We start from the raw sequence: 14,542 nt of genomic DNA, 5'->3' as shown, positions 1-14,542 counted from the left end.
TTTCGAAAAAGAGGGCGCTAGTTGCAGCCTATAGGGCGCACATTTATGTCCATATTTTTTTACAAATGCAATAATTGTGATTTTAAGAGGTATTTTTGATAGATCTATCATTTCTAAAGATAAAAGGTATACCTCATTTATTTCGCTAATCCAAGCCATTTTCGAAATATGGCGAATTTAAATTTCCATAACGTGTCTAAGTAAGTGCTCGATATTAAGTAAAAACAAATTATTAATAACAATTATTAATTTATTGAAACAGTATATTTTATTTTAGCAAGTGTGAAAAATGTCCACCATTTACTTGAATGCATTTTCGTACTCCTTTTATTAAGTGTTGTCTTATTCTAAATAAATAACCGTCACTATTTTTAATCGCTGTGGCGGCATCCTGGATGCGTTGAAATAATTGGTCACGCGTATTTATCTCTGTATCATAAACTAAGGATTTCATGTATCCCCATAACGAGAAATCCATTGGGTTGAGGTCGGGACTACGAGCTGGCCAAGGTACATCACTTCCTCGTCCAAACCATCCATTAGGAAATTGTCTATTCAAAAAATTACGAACTACAATGGGGTAATGTGGAGGAGCGCCATCATGCATAAAGATGATATTTTGTCTTAACTTCAGCGGTACGTCTTCAAGTAAATTTCCTAATTCAGTTCTTAAAAACTCTAAATATTGAGTTTTATTTATTATTCAATTGTTAGTTCACGTTGCAGAAAACCCCCAAAAAATCACTTTCAATAAGAATTTTCTATTAATATGTGGTGTGGAATTTTGGACGATTTCATAATTGGACCTGTTCAATTACCTGCAAGGCTTAATGCAGAACAATATTTAGAGTTTTTAAGAACTGAATTAGGAAATTTACTTGAAGACGTACCGCTGAAGTTAAGACAAAATATCATCTTTATGCATGATGGCGCTCGTCCACATTACCCCATTGTAGTTCGTAATTTTTTGAATAGACAATTTCCTAATGGATGGTTTGGACGAGGAAGTGATGTACCTTAGCCAGCTCGTAGTCCCGACCTCAACCCAATGGATTTCTCGTTATGGGGATACATGAAATCCTTAGTTTATGATACAGAGATAAATACGCGTGACCAATTATTTCAACGCATCCAGGATGCCGCCACAGCGATTAAAAATAGTGACGGTTATTTATTTAGAATAAGACAACACTTAATAAAAGGAGTACGAAAATGCATTCAAGTAAATGGTGGACATTTTGCACACTTGCTAAAATAAAATATACTGTTTCAATAAATTAATAATTGTTATTAATAAATTGTTTTTACTTAATATCGAGCACTTACTTAGACACGTTATGGAAATTTAAATTCGCCATATTTCGAAAATGGCTTGGATTAGCGAAATAAATGAGGTATACCTTTTATCTTTAGAAATTGTAGATCTATCAAAAATACCTCTTAAAATCACAATTATTGCATTTGTAAAAAAATATGGACATAAATGTGCGCCCTATAGGCTGCAACTAGCGCCCTCTTTTTCGAAACCCAAATTTCATGAAATATTCATTTTACCGGTCTTAAAAAAAACATAGATTCAAAATTTGAACAAGATATCTTCAAAACTATTCGATTTACTTAAAGAAATTCAAATACAAAAATTAACTTTAACGCCCTGTATATCCTAAACGAATAACATTTTCATGAGGCAAGTTGGGTTAAATCTTATTATTTTAATGTCTAGATTATAAGGTTCCTTTTTGGCGCATTCTTCACGGAACACCCTGTATATCCATTGCCACATGTGACAGTGCTAAGGCTATTCGTTGCATACTGCAAGGGTAAAATAGTAATTATTATTATTGTCGACAAAATAATTTCATACTACAAGATAATGTTATAAGTTTGATTTTTAATCAATCTTGGAAGTTTCAAAGTTAGATACATTAACATATCTATAGAATCATAGGTATGCACCTCACTATTCATGAAGCAATATTAAACCAACGTAAATACTACTAACACCTGATGAAGACTGGGAACCACAAATAGACATCACATCACATTGGATATAAAACCTTTTCACCTAGTTGCTTTACCAATAGTTGATGAAAGATGTGTATGTGTATGTGGAATTACGGTCCCAAATAATCATAATAAAATAATTTATGGATTTACAGCCTTAAGAAATTATAAAAATGTAAGTAAAGCAGCAAATTTAAGGATTATACCAATATAGAATAATAATCCGAACTAACTTTAATGTCAAATCTATCAGACATAAGGATAAAGAATTAGAGGCTTTTTAAAATTTGATACAAATACAAAAAAAGATACTTCATGAATATTTTAATATAATGCTTTAAGATGTTTAACTTATACACCATTAGCATTCTTAGGGTCACAAGTTGAATACAACTTACGAAAATTTTGTGCTTCAAAAAATTATGTAATCATGAAATATTTGTGAAAGGTAGCTTTAAAACAGGTAAATAGTAAAACTTCACAAACTGATCGTAAATAGAGAGATTGCATTTGGTTGAACACATCAGAGGTTGATAATTGAGAGTAGTACGAAATCGAAAATACAAGAAAAGTCGACATCTCGAGGTGTTTTTATTAATGATACAATTTTCTAAGGGTAGATCTACTTGAAAAATCTAACGAACGGTTTTAGATATATCTAAATATTAATCATCTAACAGTTTAATTAAAAAGGTTAGATTTATATAAATTTGTTGGACAGTCTTTAGATTTAGCAGAGCCAATAGTTGTAAAAATGTAGGTTGCGATGAAGTTATGTGCACCCGATGATAAATTATAAGGCAACAACAATTGGAAAGCAGTAAGATAAACTGAATCTATTCATATCTTTATTGAATAAATTTGAGATTTACACCCTTAGATACCTACTACGTTCCGTAGATTACTTATGACCTCGTCATACACATACTCTTTCCCTTGAATAGCAAAAACAAAGTCCATATGATTCCAGAGAATACTGGCGACCGGTTTCAGTTTGGCACTGGGAATTTCATTTCCTAGTCTTATAAAGTCCTAAAGTAAAACTTTACTATCGACAATAGTCGACATTATGCCACTTGAGCTTTACCAATGTTCCGGAGAAGTAATCATTAGCTCCATACCAAATGTAGATAGGAATGTCGTCAATAGAAGACAAGTTGTAAAAAGGGGGTTCAGAATGGTTGTATCTCAAGAAGTTGTGTGAGCGGTAGTCATAAAGGCTAAATGTACCTAAATAAAACATTAACTACCTGTACTGTATGCATATGAAGAAAACAAAAATTATTGCTTAAACCATTAAAATTTAATTTTTTAAAACACAAATTCTGACATACGTACTTACTTTATGGCGCCATTATTGTAGCAAATACCTTCACCTCCTCTCGTTTTAAAATGGCAATCTCAACAGTCGTATGAAAGAATTTATTATTTTATATACAATATTTTTATAGTCACTTAACGTCAAACATTTCGTTATGTAATTCAAAACTTATTATTCTGTATGCAAAATAATATGGTTCATTCAAATGGTACTACCAAAAATTGGGGTTGTTTTTTAAAAAAGAAGAGGTGACGTCATGTCATAAATTATGTCGGTTTGTGAGAATTTGAGCATTAAAAAATTAACTTTGACTTGTAGGAATTTTTAATTCTCTGCCTACATGTTTTATTTCATGTGTCCTAATTATTATGTCTTCCCTGTAAAATTTAAAAAAAAATGACTTACTAGATTTTGCTACCTGAAGGTAATGGAAAACTTCCTTGAACGATCCTCCAGCCGGAGTGTTTGTTGCTATAACTGTCAGTTTTGTCTACAAAAGAAGAATAAATTAAGAGATTGTTTCTCTCTTCTTTCGGACTAGCTCACGGCATTCAGTTGGTTAGGATCCGGTCCAGTAATACCATGTAGCTCTATGCACAAATATTTTGTAGGGGCATTTATGTTGCAAAATAAAATTGCCAAAGGTAAGACAAGTGGGTTGTAGGTCAAAATACCTTTGTTAAGATGCATGTCAGTAAGGAGGTCCTAAAAATTGCAGCAATATTTCTCTGGTCAGTATTCAGTAACCTCATAAATTAGTTCTTACTTCTAAATTTTCTTTAACAATCTTAAAGTAGGAAAAAAATGGTAATCGGCAATAATCCATATAGACTACAGGAGCAAATAAATGAGATACAGAAATTCTAGCTCTATAATTTGGGCGAGTGACTGCTAAAACCACAAATGCTGTTCCACCTTGAGAATGCCCTATGAAAGACATGTTAACATTTCCGGTGACGTTAGTGATGAGGTCCATGTTGGCTGGAATGTCGTAATATCCTATTTCATGCCAACTAAAACATTCAAAAAATTTTCACTAAATTGTATAGGGTGTCCCAAGAACATTGGTACAAATTGTTATGGCGTGACACAGCGTTAACAAATAATGCTATTAAGCTGAACACGTCTTTTATAAAACCTGTCCCTTTTCAATCTACAGGGTGTTAAAACAAAAAAAACTTGCAAGATGTAAGATTTATCGATAAGTTACAAACAATTTATTTTTGTTTTAACACCCTGTAGGTCGAAAAGGAACAAGTTTTATGTAAGACATGTTCAACTTAATAGAGTTATTTTTCAACGCCGTTTCATCTCACATCAATTTATACCAATGTTTCAGGGACGTACTGTATAGGAAAAGTTTAACTTACCTGAAGTTCCAATACTCCACAGAATCAGTGCTGAAATTGAGGTGTCCCGGACTATAGGTATTTCCTCTACAGGCCATCAAGAAGACATCGAAACCCTGCTCTGCCAAAAGGAACCCTATGGACCTATCCCCTGCACCAAAAAAATTTGTTATTTTAACATTCAACTACCTGCACACATCAACATAGCCTAAGGGACAAATTTACAAAAAAGTTTTTTGAATTAAACTAATAGGACTATGAAAGGACAATGTCAGAGACTATTTGGTTATTTTTTTGTGCAACATCTATGCAATGAACTCAAGAAGTCGACGGTAACGGTCTACAACAGTTGCATCATCTACTTACAGACAGTTGGCAAGCAAATATTACTTTCAGTTTTTGGGTTGTTTAAAACCCAAAAACATGGGAAGACGTCATCTTAATCGTGATACCGAATTGAGAGAAGTGGGCATGACACATAGATAAGAGGCATTAAACTCCAATAAAAGTGCCGTTGGCAACGTTAGCAAGAAAGCGGCGACGCAAAAAGAACATCATGCATCCACCAAGAAGACGGATACTATTCAAAATAGATTTCTCCGCTTTCAGTCCCTTTCTAACTGAAACGCGACAGTCAATCAATTAAAAAATGAACTGCAAAACCTGCATTATTTAACAGTCTGCGATAAAACTATGAGAGACAGATTGCCTGAGGTGGGTTACATACTCTTGTCCAGTTAGTGCGTGTGACGTGGCACGGGAATGGCGCATGCGGATTAGGATGACAGAACAACTTGTAAATGGGCAAGAATAAGACTGAGCTCACGTTCACTTCATTAATGAATGAAAATTTGGTTTCAAACCACACTGTAGAAGAATTTAGGCGTGGAAAAGATCCGGAAACGAAAACCGTTGGGCAGCTATACAGAAAGAGACCGATACCAAAATGGTAAAATTATGGTTTGGGCTAGTATCTAAATGGGTCGCAAAACTGATCTCGTTTTTTCTGAACAGTTACTTAAATACAAACGCATATAGAGACACAAATCTACATTCTCTTGTTTTGGCACTTGTGCGTCCTTACTGACGCATGATAGTGTTAGTCTATACGTTGTGCGATTTGTTGGAACAATCCTAGAGCAGGACATGGTCAGATTTAATTCCAAGAAGACAGGCTTGAGATAGGCTTAAGAGACGCGTTTTTAGCAGTGGCATAAGGTTTCAAACAAGAAAGGAACGCGTGAAGAATGGCAAAATATGGATAAAAATTCGATCGACAATCTAATCAGAAACATGCCCAGTAGGGGTCAAGCTGTAATTAACAACCATGGTGGCTACACCAGTCTCTAAAATTTTCGTTTCTCTTTACTTATAGATTTAAAAAAAATGTTTTTTTTCTTAATTAAATCAAATAGCATTTTCTACATCCTATACATGGTTCATTCATTTCTCTGTGTTTAAATTCAAGCAGTTGATTTAAATATCTGATTACTTAAATTAGTTTTCATTCACTCTCCTACAAAGTGCCACATGCATCAATTTTTACCTTGTTCCTTAGACCATTTTGATGTGCGTATTTAGATTAACGTTACCCATAATGATAAAGTCTGCGGGATGGCTCCAGATTCCATGGAGCAAGAGTACCGCAGGTTTCGTCGAGTTGCTGGTACTGCTTTCATTTCTTCCACGGGGAATTCTTACTGTGTTCAGAATGTAGTTGTCATTCGTAACAACAGTATAATTCTCGTAGTAGTAGCCATATTTGGCGATAAACTGATACTAAATTGAAACAATGAAGTAAAAAGGTGATAATAAAATTAAAACTACAAGTTATTATACAAAATTGTACCCAATGATAAATATGTCGATAGAAGATTTAGTTCATCCGAGAACTAGTTTAACTATGGAATTTTTAACAGAAGTAGAAACAGTGAACATGAAAATGTAATGGTTATCGAACAATTCAATGTTCTTTAATTTTTGCTAAAAATCCCAAAGTAAATTACAAATAGAATTTCTTACCAAATTTAAGCCTGTATCTGGGTCTAGCCAAATAGTTGCTTTAACATCACCAAAGCGGCAAATCAACAAGATAGTTAAAGCGACAACAAGTGGAGAATGCATACTAGTTTAGCTATCTCCAGGTCAAGATTTCATAGAGAAACACTAGTGCTAGCATATTTATACAAATCATTTTTATACTTGTTAGTATATGACAAAAATCTGCCTAAGATAACAATATTATTAAAGGGTTTAAATAAATTGTAAATATTTAATGTACTTACCTAACTTCATATCTATGGATATGATTTACATTAACTATTATCACTAATGTAAATAATTTAATTTTTTATTAAATAAATTTCATATTTTAGTTATATTCGCTTCTTCGCAGGAAAAAATTAAAGAAATATATGATTTATAAGTGGTAAAAATTATTAAATTTTCCTTTATATTTCGAAGGGATTAAGACGATTCCCCTACGAAGCAAAATCTTAATAATTGACGCTTTCTTTAATACGTTTTCGCACACATGTTGCAGCATTCCTAAGTATTCCCTTTTTGTAATGGAATATTTTAAAACTATATTTTATATCATTTATATTATTTTTCCGCAATCAAGTGTAAAGGACACTTTACTGCTTCCAAAACGGCTAGTATCGTGATGATTATTTAATATCTGATGTCTTGATATATTTGCGTCCAATTCATTCAATTCCTTACTATTTTAAAGTAATTTGGGAAAGCCTGCTTAGGCTAGCCGTTTTTTTGATGGGAAAATTCCTATTAGAAAAGCAGCCAGGTAACTAAAGCTTTTTGTAAATGTTATTGAGCATACTAACAAACACCATTGTTGTAAGTGTGACAAAATAATAATTAACAGAAAAGTCATATTAACAATTCGGTACAAAGGATCGCAATTCAGAAATATCCCGCGCTCGGTCTTGCGCCGAGCATTCCGATCTTTTCTTATCCAGCGACAATATGGCACTTTGCGCCCTTAATGCACAAATAGCTATTTTCTCCATTGCGATTAAACCGATAGTTCTGTTGGCATAAAGTGATGATTTTCTCGACACCGCTTTTTGAATCCTGCTCTTCGATGTTGACGTACGTGCTCAAACTTGATATTTAAGGTCTATTAAATGCTCTGTCGGCCGTTATGCATAGAGAAATTTTATTGGACCTATTCTGAAAAGAGACGTATATTTCCGGGGGACTGGAGCATTTCGTGTGTATTGTTAATGGAAAGTGATATAATGTATATTCTATCACGCCTGATGGCATTTGACGTATTTTAAGTGTCAATAGGCCTTATCATGTCTTTACAAACCAACGTAAAATTGTTAATTCTTTTAGAGTCGTAGAAAAAGTATTGCGTACAAGACACATCATTCATCAATCTCATGGTCACACATGTACACATGTTTTTAAAAACTCATCGCTTCGCTCCTTCTTTTACAACGTGTACTGGTACTAGTTTTGAGCTACGAGGATAGTCCTAGAAGTACCCCACCTGACTCGTAGATGGCGATATTTTTGTTAAAAATGTGCCTGTATTACACAAACCTAACCTTAAAAAGCTTATATAAAGTGTGAAGGTGATACGTTGATTTGTGTTTGTTTTGAAAGCATTTTTAGTAAAAGTTTTTAGAGATTTCGTGAACATGGAAAAAATTGATCATTAATAAGTGATTCATTACTTTTATTGGAAAGGACTTAGTCCATTCAATATCAAAGCGGAGTTAGATTCTACTCTGGAAGAACCTGGTTCTTCGTTAACAACAGTAAAATATTGGGTGGCAGAGCTTAAATGCGATTTTACGAGCTGCCAACACGAATTTTGCAGTGGTCTACTCAATGAGGTGGCCACTTCAGAAATTGTGGTGAAAATCCACAAAACTGTACTGGAAGACCGTCGGCTAAAATTGCGCGAGTTAGCAGACATGATACGTATTTCAAAAAGTACTGTACATCGCATTTTTACCGAACAATTGCATATGAGAAAACTATGTACAAGATGGGTGTTGCAATTACTCACAATTAAAAATAGTGTTGGTGAGGATGCAAAAGAAAGTCTTGTTTTATCAAGACAACGCACGAGTCCACACTTGCATCATTGCGATGGTAATAATCAATCAACTTCGTTTCGAACTTTTCCTCACCCTCCCTGTTCGCCAGATTTAGTCCCCTTAGATTATTTTCTATTTTCAATCTTGAAAAAATGGCTTGGTGGAAAGAGATTTGCTATTAATGAAGAGTTAGAGTCCGAAATTAATACCTATTTTGAAACATTCGAAGCTTCTTACTGTAAATAAGGTATAGGAGCCATATAACATCGCTGGGACTATCCTCCTAGTTGCTTTGTACTCTATCGCATTTTTCGTACATCTTTTCTCGTTCCTCTGTTCTTTTCTCAATTGATCCCCCAACAAAGTGCATGCTGCGTCTTGCTATAGTTTTCTGGTGATTTCCGCAGGTCGTTGTGGTGGTGGACTAAACATGTACACATATACACACCACAAAGCTTACAATAATATCAGTTAAAAATATAAAAAGTACTACAAAGTATCACACAGTCTACAGTAGTTTAAATTAACACCCAATACGCATTACACGTAGTTGATTAGCATACGTGTTTGAGGTTTCAATTAGGATCAATGCTTGCCAAAAAAAAATAAATAAACAAACAGAAACACAGAAAAAAATTATGCAAAACAATCATTTTCTCTTTATATTGACAGCATGAGGGTGTTTTATGGCCCTTTCATAATTTATATCATGTGTTTTCTGTTAGTTTTACTTTTATTATTTTATTTTTACTATTCTTTCCTTGATGTTACTGATTTACGCTCCTAATGTGCATATACAATACACTTAGAAAGACGTGAATCAGCGTCGGGGCGTCTAGATGTATTGCAAAAGTTATGAAGGAATTTTGCTCCTCATTATGTAATAAGCCATATCCCAAGAACCAATGCCTGTAATATCATAGAGGTTCAAGAGGGATGCAGTCTTTAAACTTCGCAAGTATGTTATAGGTATTTGAATTCTATGATTTTTTTTCCATAAAATTCAAATATCGTGCGTACTCTGTTTACATCTTATCTTCAAGAGCAAATATTACTTATGTGTTGTAGAATATTAAATATAGACATATTCACTTTTCAAGTTCAAAATTCCTTTATCACTTTTTAAGCTTTGCAAACATGCCGTGGGTATTATTTGAAAAACCTCTATTTATATAGTATAACATATTATGATGGAGATATTTCAGGGGGCGATAATACTCTGCCAAATAATAAAAAATACTAAGAGACCCATGGTCAAAAACGCACCATTTTCGATATATAGGGTAGTAAAGTTTCGCATTTTTTCTCATATTGTTCAAGACATTTTCAACAGTTTTTATAGTTTTGTTTTTGTTTAGATTTATTTTTATTTTAAAAAATTTGATGAAATGTCACGAATTGTTTCAGATAGTTGATAATAAAGCCGGATGATTATTTTTTCCGCACTTTCTTTACGTTTTTTATTTGCATCGATAGATATTTATGCAAATTCTACAAAAATGGTGAAATATACGAAACTACTGCAAGAAACTAAAAATATAAAGAATTGAAGAAAGAATTTAAATTTGGTATCAGAATTGATGCAGAATGTTCCAAAAAAGACACAAAGCATGAAAAAGTATATGACTCAAAAAAATATAACACTATATGTGGCTACCGACACATTTGACATTTTGTTATGGACGGTTTTAAAGAAAATAAGTATATGAAATTTTAAAAGTTTAACTCAAGGCGTACATAAGAAAAATGCAAAACATAAGACAAAATGTGAAACTTTGCTACCATTTATCGAAAATGGTACATTGACAATAGATTTATTAGAATTTTTAAACATTATTTTGTACAGTACTATCGCCCTCTAAACTATCTCCATTATGATATGTTATACCCTATATAGGATTTTATAATTTACTTTATTTTTAATTTTGGGGTAATATTGAAATATTTAATATTAAAATTTTTAACCGTTATCGCAGTAGTCATTAGGACTAGAAGTTAATGCTAACTTAGTGACTGTTTGAGAAGATATGGGATTGTTGGGCGCGTGCAATATTTCATGTAGCATATCTTATTTCAAATTTCAACTGTTTTCGAAATACCATTTAACAACATTTCAAATACGGTATTTTTTCCACTTGTGACAGTCGTAACTTCTGAACGGTGTGATTTCTGTAGTTGTCGTTATAGAATTAAAAAAAAACTGAGAAACGTAAAATTTGAAATTCTGTTATATCCTTAAAACTAAGATGAGTATATGTTACATATAAAAGCCTGTTTGCTATAGCCCAAACAGTTCGACAGTTACAACTGTTGAAAGTATTATACAAGAAGTGTAATATTTCAAACGGCGTAGTCCAAAAACTTTGCTAACGTTTTGAAATTTGAAATAAAATTTAAAGATAAATCTAAAAATGTGAACTATTATCCCAAAAACGCTTTGTTACCGATATACAGGGTATTAGAGAACAAATAATTTCTCGTTTTCTATTCATTTTTTTTCTTTGTTTTTTATTTTTAGTTGCTAATATTTTTGAGGTATTTCCTTCAAATTTTCCTTCACTTCTTCTCCGATATGATCATATTGTGGTACCAATTTTCCGTATATCCATTAAAACGTTTTTATGGATAACTAATAAAAATAAATCACCTAACGTCCTGATTTAAGCTGGAACTGCGTCTTTCACATATTTGAGTATGCTCTGGTTTTCATATTAATTGAGTGCAGAGCCAATTTTACTTTATACGAAAATATTGCGAAAAAGTCATGTTCAGAGTTCCCCTTTAAGAAACAATTTTTGGGGTATGTTTATAAAACTTTTTTATTACTTTAACCTTTAGAATTACCCCCCAAAATTTTTCGACATTATTTCCGAACACCCTGTATACTAACAATTGTAGGTTCCTTATATATGGATTTATTATAGCCTCAATCCAAATGGTTTATATGGTAGTACTCTTTAAAGAAAAAGACATTTGACAAATCAATGAACGAATTCCAGTTTTGTTGGGAGATTTCAAATTGATATTCGTTAAAGGACTTTTTAATCATCACTAATGTGCGAGTTGTAAATTAATTATTAGTTTTGACGGTGCCAAAAACAATAGAAAACTAATTTATTCTAACATCACTTTGTAGGAATATCAGAAATAATGAATATCTTACGTAAGAAGCATGTCATGATGTGGCATCCCTTAGTTATTAGAAATAAACACTTTTAGAGCCATAAAAAGTACCTACAACATATTAAATCCAAACATCATCTATCAACCTTCGATAATATGGAAACTCATTATCAGATTAGACTTATATCCTACATTACGAGATTACTTCCTATAAGACAAGACCATCTACAATTCCTCAAGAGCGTTGCTCAGTCTTGATGTATTATTGATCCTATTTCCTTCAATTTTTCACAGGCAGTCAAAATGGTAAATACTCTTCAAAACTGTGATCTAACCTGAATTAACCTGAAATAAACTTATTTCGGACATAATTCGGATTTGAAAGAGTGATCACCTCCCCCCTGTCCTCCTATCGTCGTAAAAACATTCTGGTATAAGATCATCTGGGCCAGATTTGAATGCTCTTCTGTTTATCTTCTCAGTAGTAGTCTTCCAATCTTTCTAACTAGAGGAAATTTTAGAAATATAACAGAGCTATAATATACATTTTAAAATTGATTTTAGCCATTTAAAGGAAGAACTACGGGGTGTCCCAAAAATATGCCAGCAAATTTAAAGGTGTGGTGGGAGACATCAATCCAAACTTCTTTTCTTAAATAAACATATACCCGCAAATGAGTCGTTTCAGCAGAAAAAAGGCAATATGATTTTTGGTTATTATAAACACTTTTTGTTTGCGTTAGATGTTGTTTTATTGATAAATTAACGATATCTTACAGCGATTCTTCAAAATGTTGACCATCTGCCTCAATACAAAGATTGCACCGTCGGTTCACCGACTTGCGGACTCTACGAAATATTCCGGGAATAATTTCTAGGTCTGTAAAATTCGCCATTATTCTCACTTTTCAAGGTGTCAAAAATTAGGAAACCTCACAAACCAAAAAGTTAGGGCAACATTTACATACATAGGACACCTCCTGCATGTGACGCCCCCTGATTGAAATCCGCAATTATTAACAATAAAAAGTTTTCATATTACAGCATACCGAATTTCATAATTATAGTGCAAACCGTTTCGGAAATATTGCGAAAAACCATCTTCAGAGTTCCCCCTTTAAGGGATTCTAACTTCTTTAAGAAGCAATTTTTGGGGTATGCTTAGAAGAACTTTTTTTATCCTTTTTACCTCTAGAATCACTTCCCAAAATATTTAAACGTTATTTCCGGACACCCTGTATTACATAAGAAGTATGCTGCTATCACTTCCCTCGTCGGAAATAAACATTTAAATCTATAAATACTTAAAACATCATCCATCAAACTTCGCCAATATACCCACCTATTTCTAGGTTACACGATCAACCTACAACTTAAACTCTGACATTACTTTCTACAAAATATGGCCATCAACAACTCCTCGAGAGTTTTGCTCATTCTTAGTGTATTATTGATACTTTTTCCTCCGATGTTTTGCAAATACCCCAAGTGGCAATTAGTGTTTAAAATTTTCGCGTGGTCTCTCATAGTGTTTACCGCAATCATAGGACCCTTCTCCCTTTACGTGAAAGATAGTGTGTTCACTAATGTTCCGGTCTCCTCAAAAATAGTTTACGACCTCTCTTTCGCCTTCCTTTACGTGGCTAACATATACATTTGCCTCAACGCGATTTTCCAGCAAAATAATTTGTCAATGCTGCTGGAAAGTTGCCTTGATATCTTGACTGCTGGAAAGGAGTTTGTGATCTATTTTGGATGCTTCCTGTTTATTAACTGTTTGAATGCAATTTGTATTCTGCTTACTCAGATGAAGAGAACCGAAAATAAGTACTACTATTTGTCGTTGTTTATAGTGGAAGGATTCCTGGCGATTAGAGTCATCACTGCTCTGTTTATAATATTTCTCCTGGTAAACAACATTAGAAAAAGCTTTATAAAGTTCAATGAAAGGATTTTATTGTGCGTGAGCAAAGAATTGAGAAGGGAACACAACAGTCTTTGCGATACAGCCGAGCAAGTCAATGAGCTGTTTGGAGCTATCTTGATGTGGACCATATTTTACTTTATTACGAACTTTTTACGGCATGGAGTGTTCATTTCTTCTATCAATGAAGTCAATGTGCCTTCAGTAGTTCGGTGTTTGTGGATTTGCTCTTACGCTGTGAGTAGCTTTACCTAAATAGTAACTACATGGTATGATCATTGATATTTCTTTCAGTTCCAAGCAGGATACTTAGCATATATCGGAGAGCAAATCTCTAAGTCCAACAGAAAAACGGTCTCAATATGCTACGGGTTGCTTGCCAACATTCCTGAAGGAGATGCTGAGCAAACCTACCACCAAGAACTGTTTATGCTCGCTTTGCAAGCTCGATGCAGAAAGGTCAAACTAACTGCTACCGGATTATTTCGTTTAGATCATTCTATGATTTTATTTATGGTTACTACTTTTGGCACGTATTTTATAGTTGTTTTGCAGTTTTTAACCGTTACTGACAATGCACAATATGAAAAACGATTCTTTCCCGAGATTTTTCCACCTGTCTTTGATTTATTTTGGGAACTCAATAATTTAAAAAAAATAAACCATTCAAACACGATAATATAAAAATCACAATCAAGAATTATCTTCTTGTTTCTGAAATTCCAAAATCTGATTCCTGAAGATAACA

The 14,542-nt window shown here is 33.3% G+C and overlaps 1 protein-coding gene across 1 annotated transcript; it reads right to left on the bottom strand.

Moving 5' to 3' along the window:
• Positions 1–2,880: 2,880 nt before the first annotated feature.
• LOC136408937 (lipase 3-like) lies at positions 2,881–6,813 on the bottom strand. Its single transcript, XM_066390160.1, has 8 exons — positions 6,697–6,813; positions 6,267–6,453; positions 4,696–4,825; positions 4,092–4,338; positions 3,872–4,030; positions 3,731–3,815; positions 3,092–3,234; positions 2,881–3,036 (listed from the first exon to the last, which is right to left on the bottom strand). Exons 1-8 carry the CDS (start codon positions 6,796–6,798, stop codon positions 2,881–2,883), a joined length of 1,209 nt encoding a protein of 402 aa, XP_066246257.1. The 5' UTR covers positions 6,799–6,813.
• Between the last annotated feature and the right edge of the window lie 7,729 nt (positions 6,814–14,542).

Source organism: Euwallacea similis, chromosome 5, assembly GCF_039881205.1.
Source record: "Euwallacea similis isolate ESF13 chromosome 5, ESF131.1, whole genome shotgun sequence".
NCBI lineage: Eukaryota > Metazoa > Arthropoda > Insecta > Coleoptera > Curculionidae > Euwallacea > Euwallacea similis.
This window is presented reverse-complemented; position numbering and strand designations above follow the sequence as displayed.

Excerpts from the sequence above, each read along its gene's own strand:
- LOC136408937 (XM_066390160.1), bottom strand. The coding sequence starts at position 6,798 with ATGCATTCTCCACTTGTTGTCGCTTTAACTATCTTGTTGATTTGCCGC. Across the intron at positions 6,454-6,696 it reads CAGATACAGGCTTAAATTTG|TATCAGTTTATCGCCAAATA; the intron begins GTAAGAAATTCT and ends GTTTCAATTTAG. Across the intron at positions 3,235-3,730 it reads CCTTCAGGTAGCAAAATCTA|GTACATTTAGCCTTTATGAC; the intron begins GTAAGTCATTTT and ends TGTTTTATTTAG.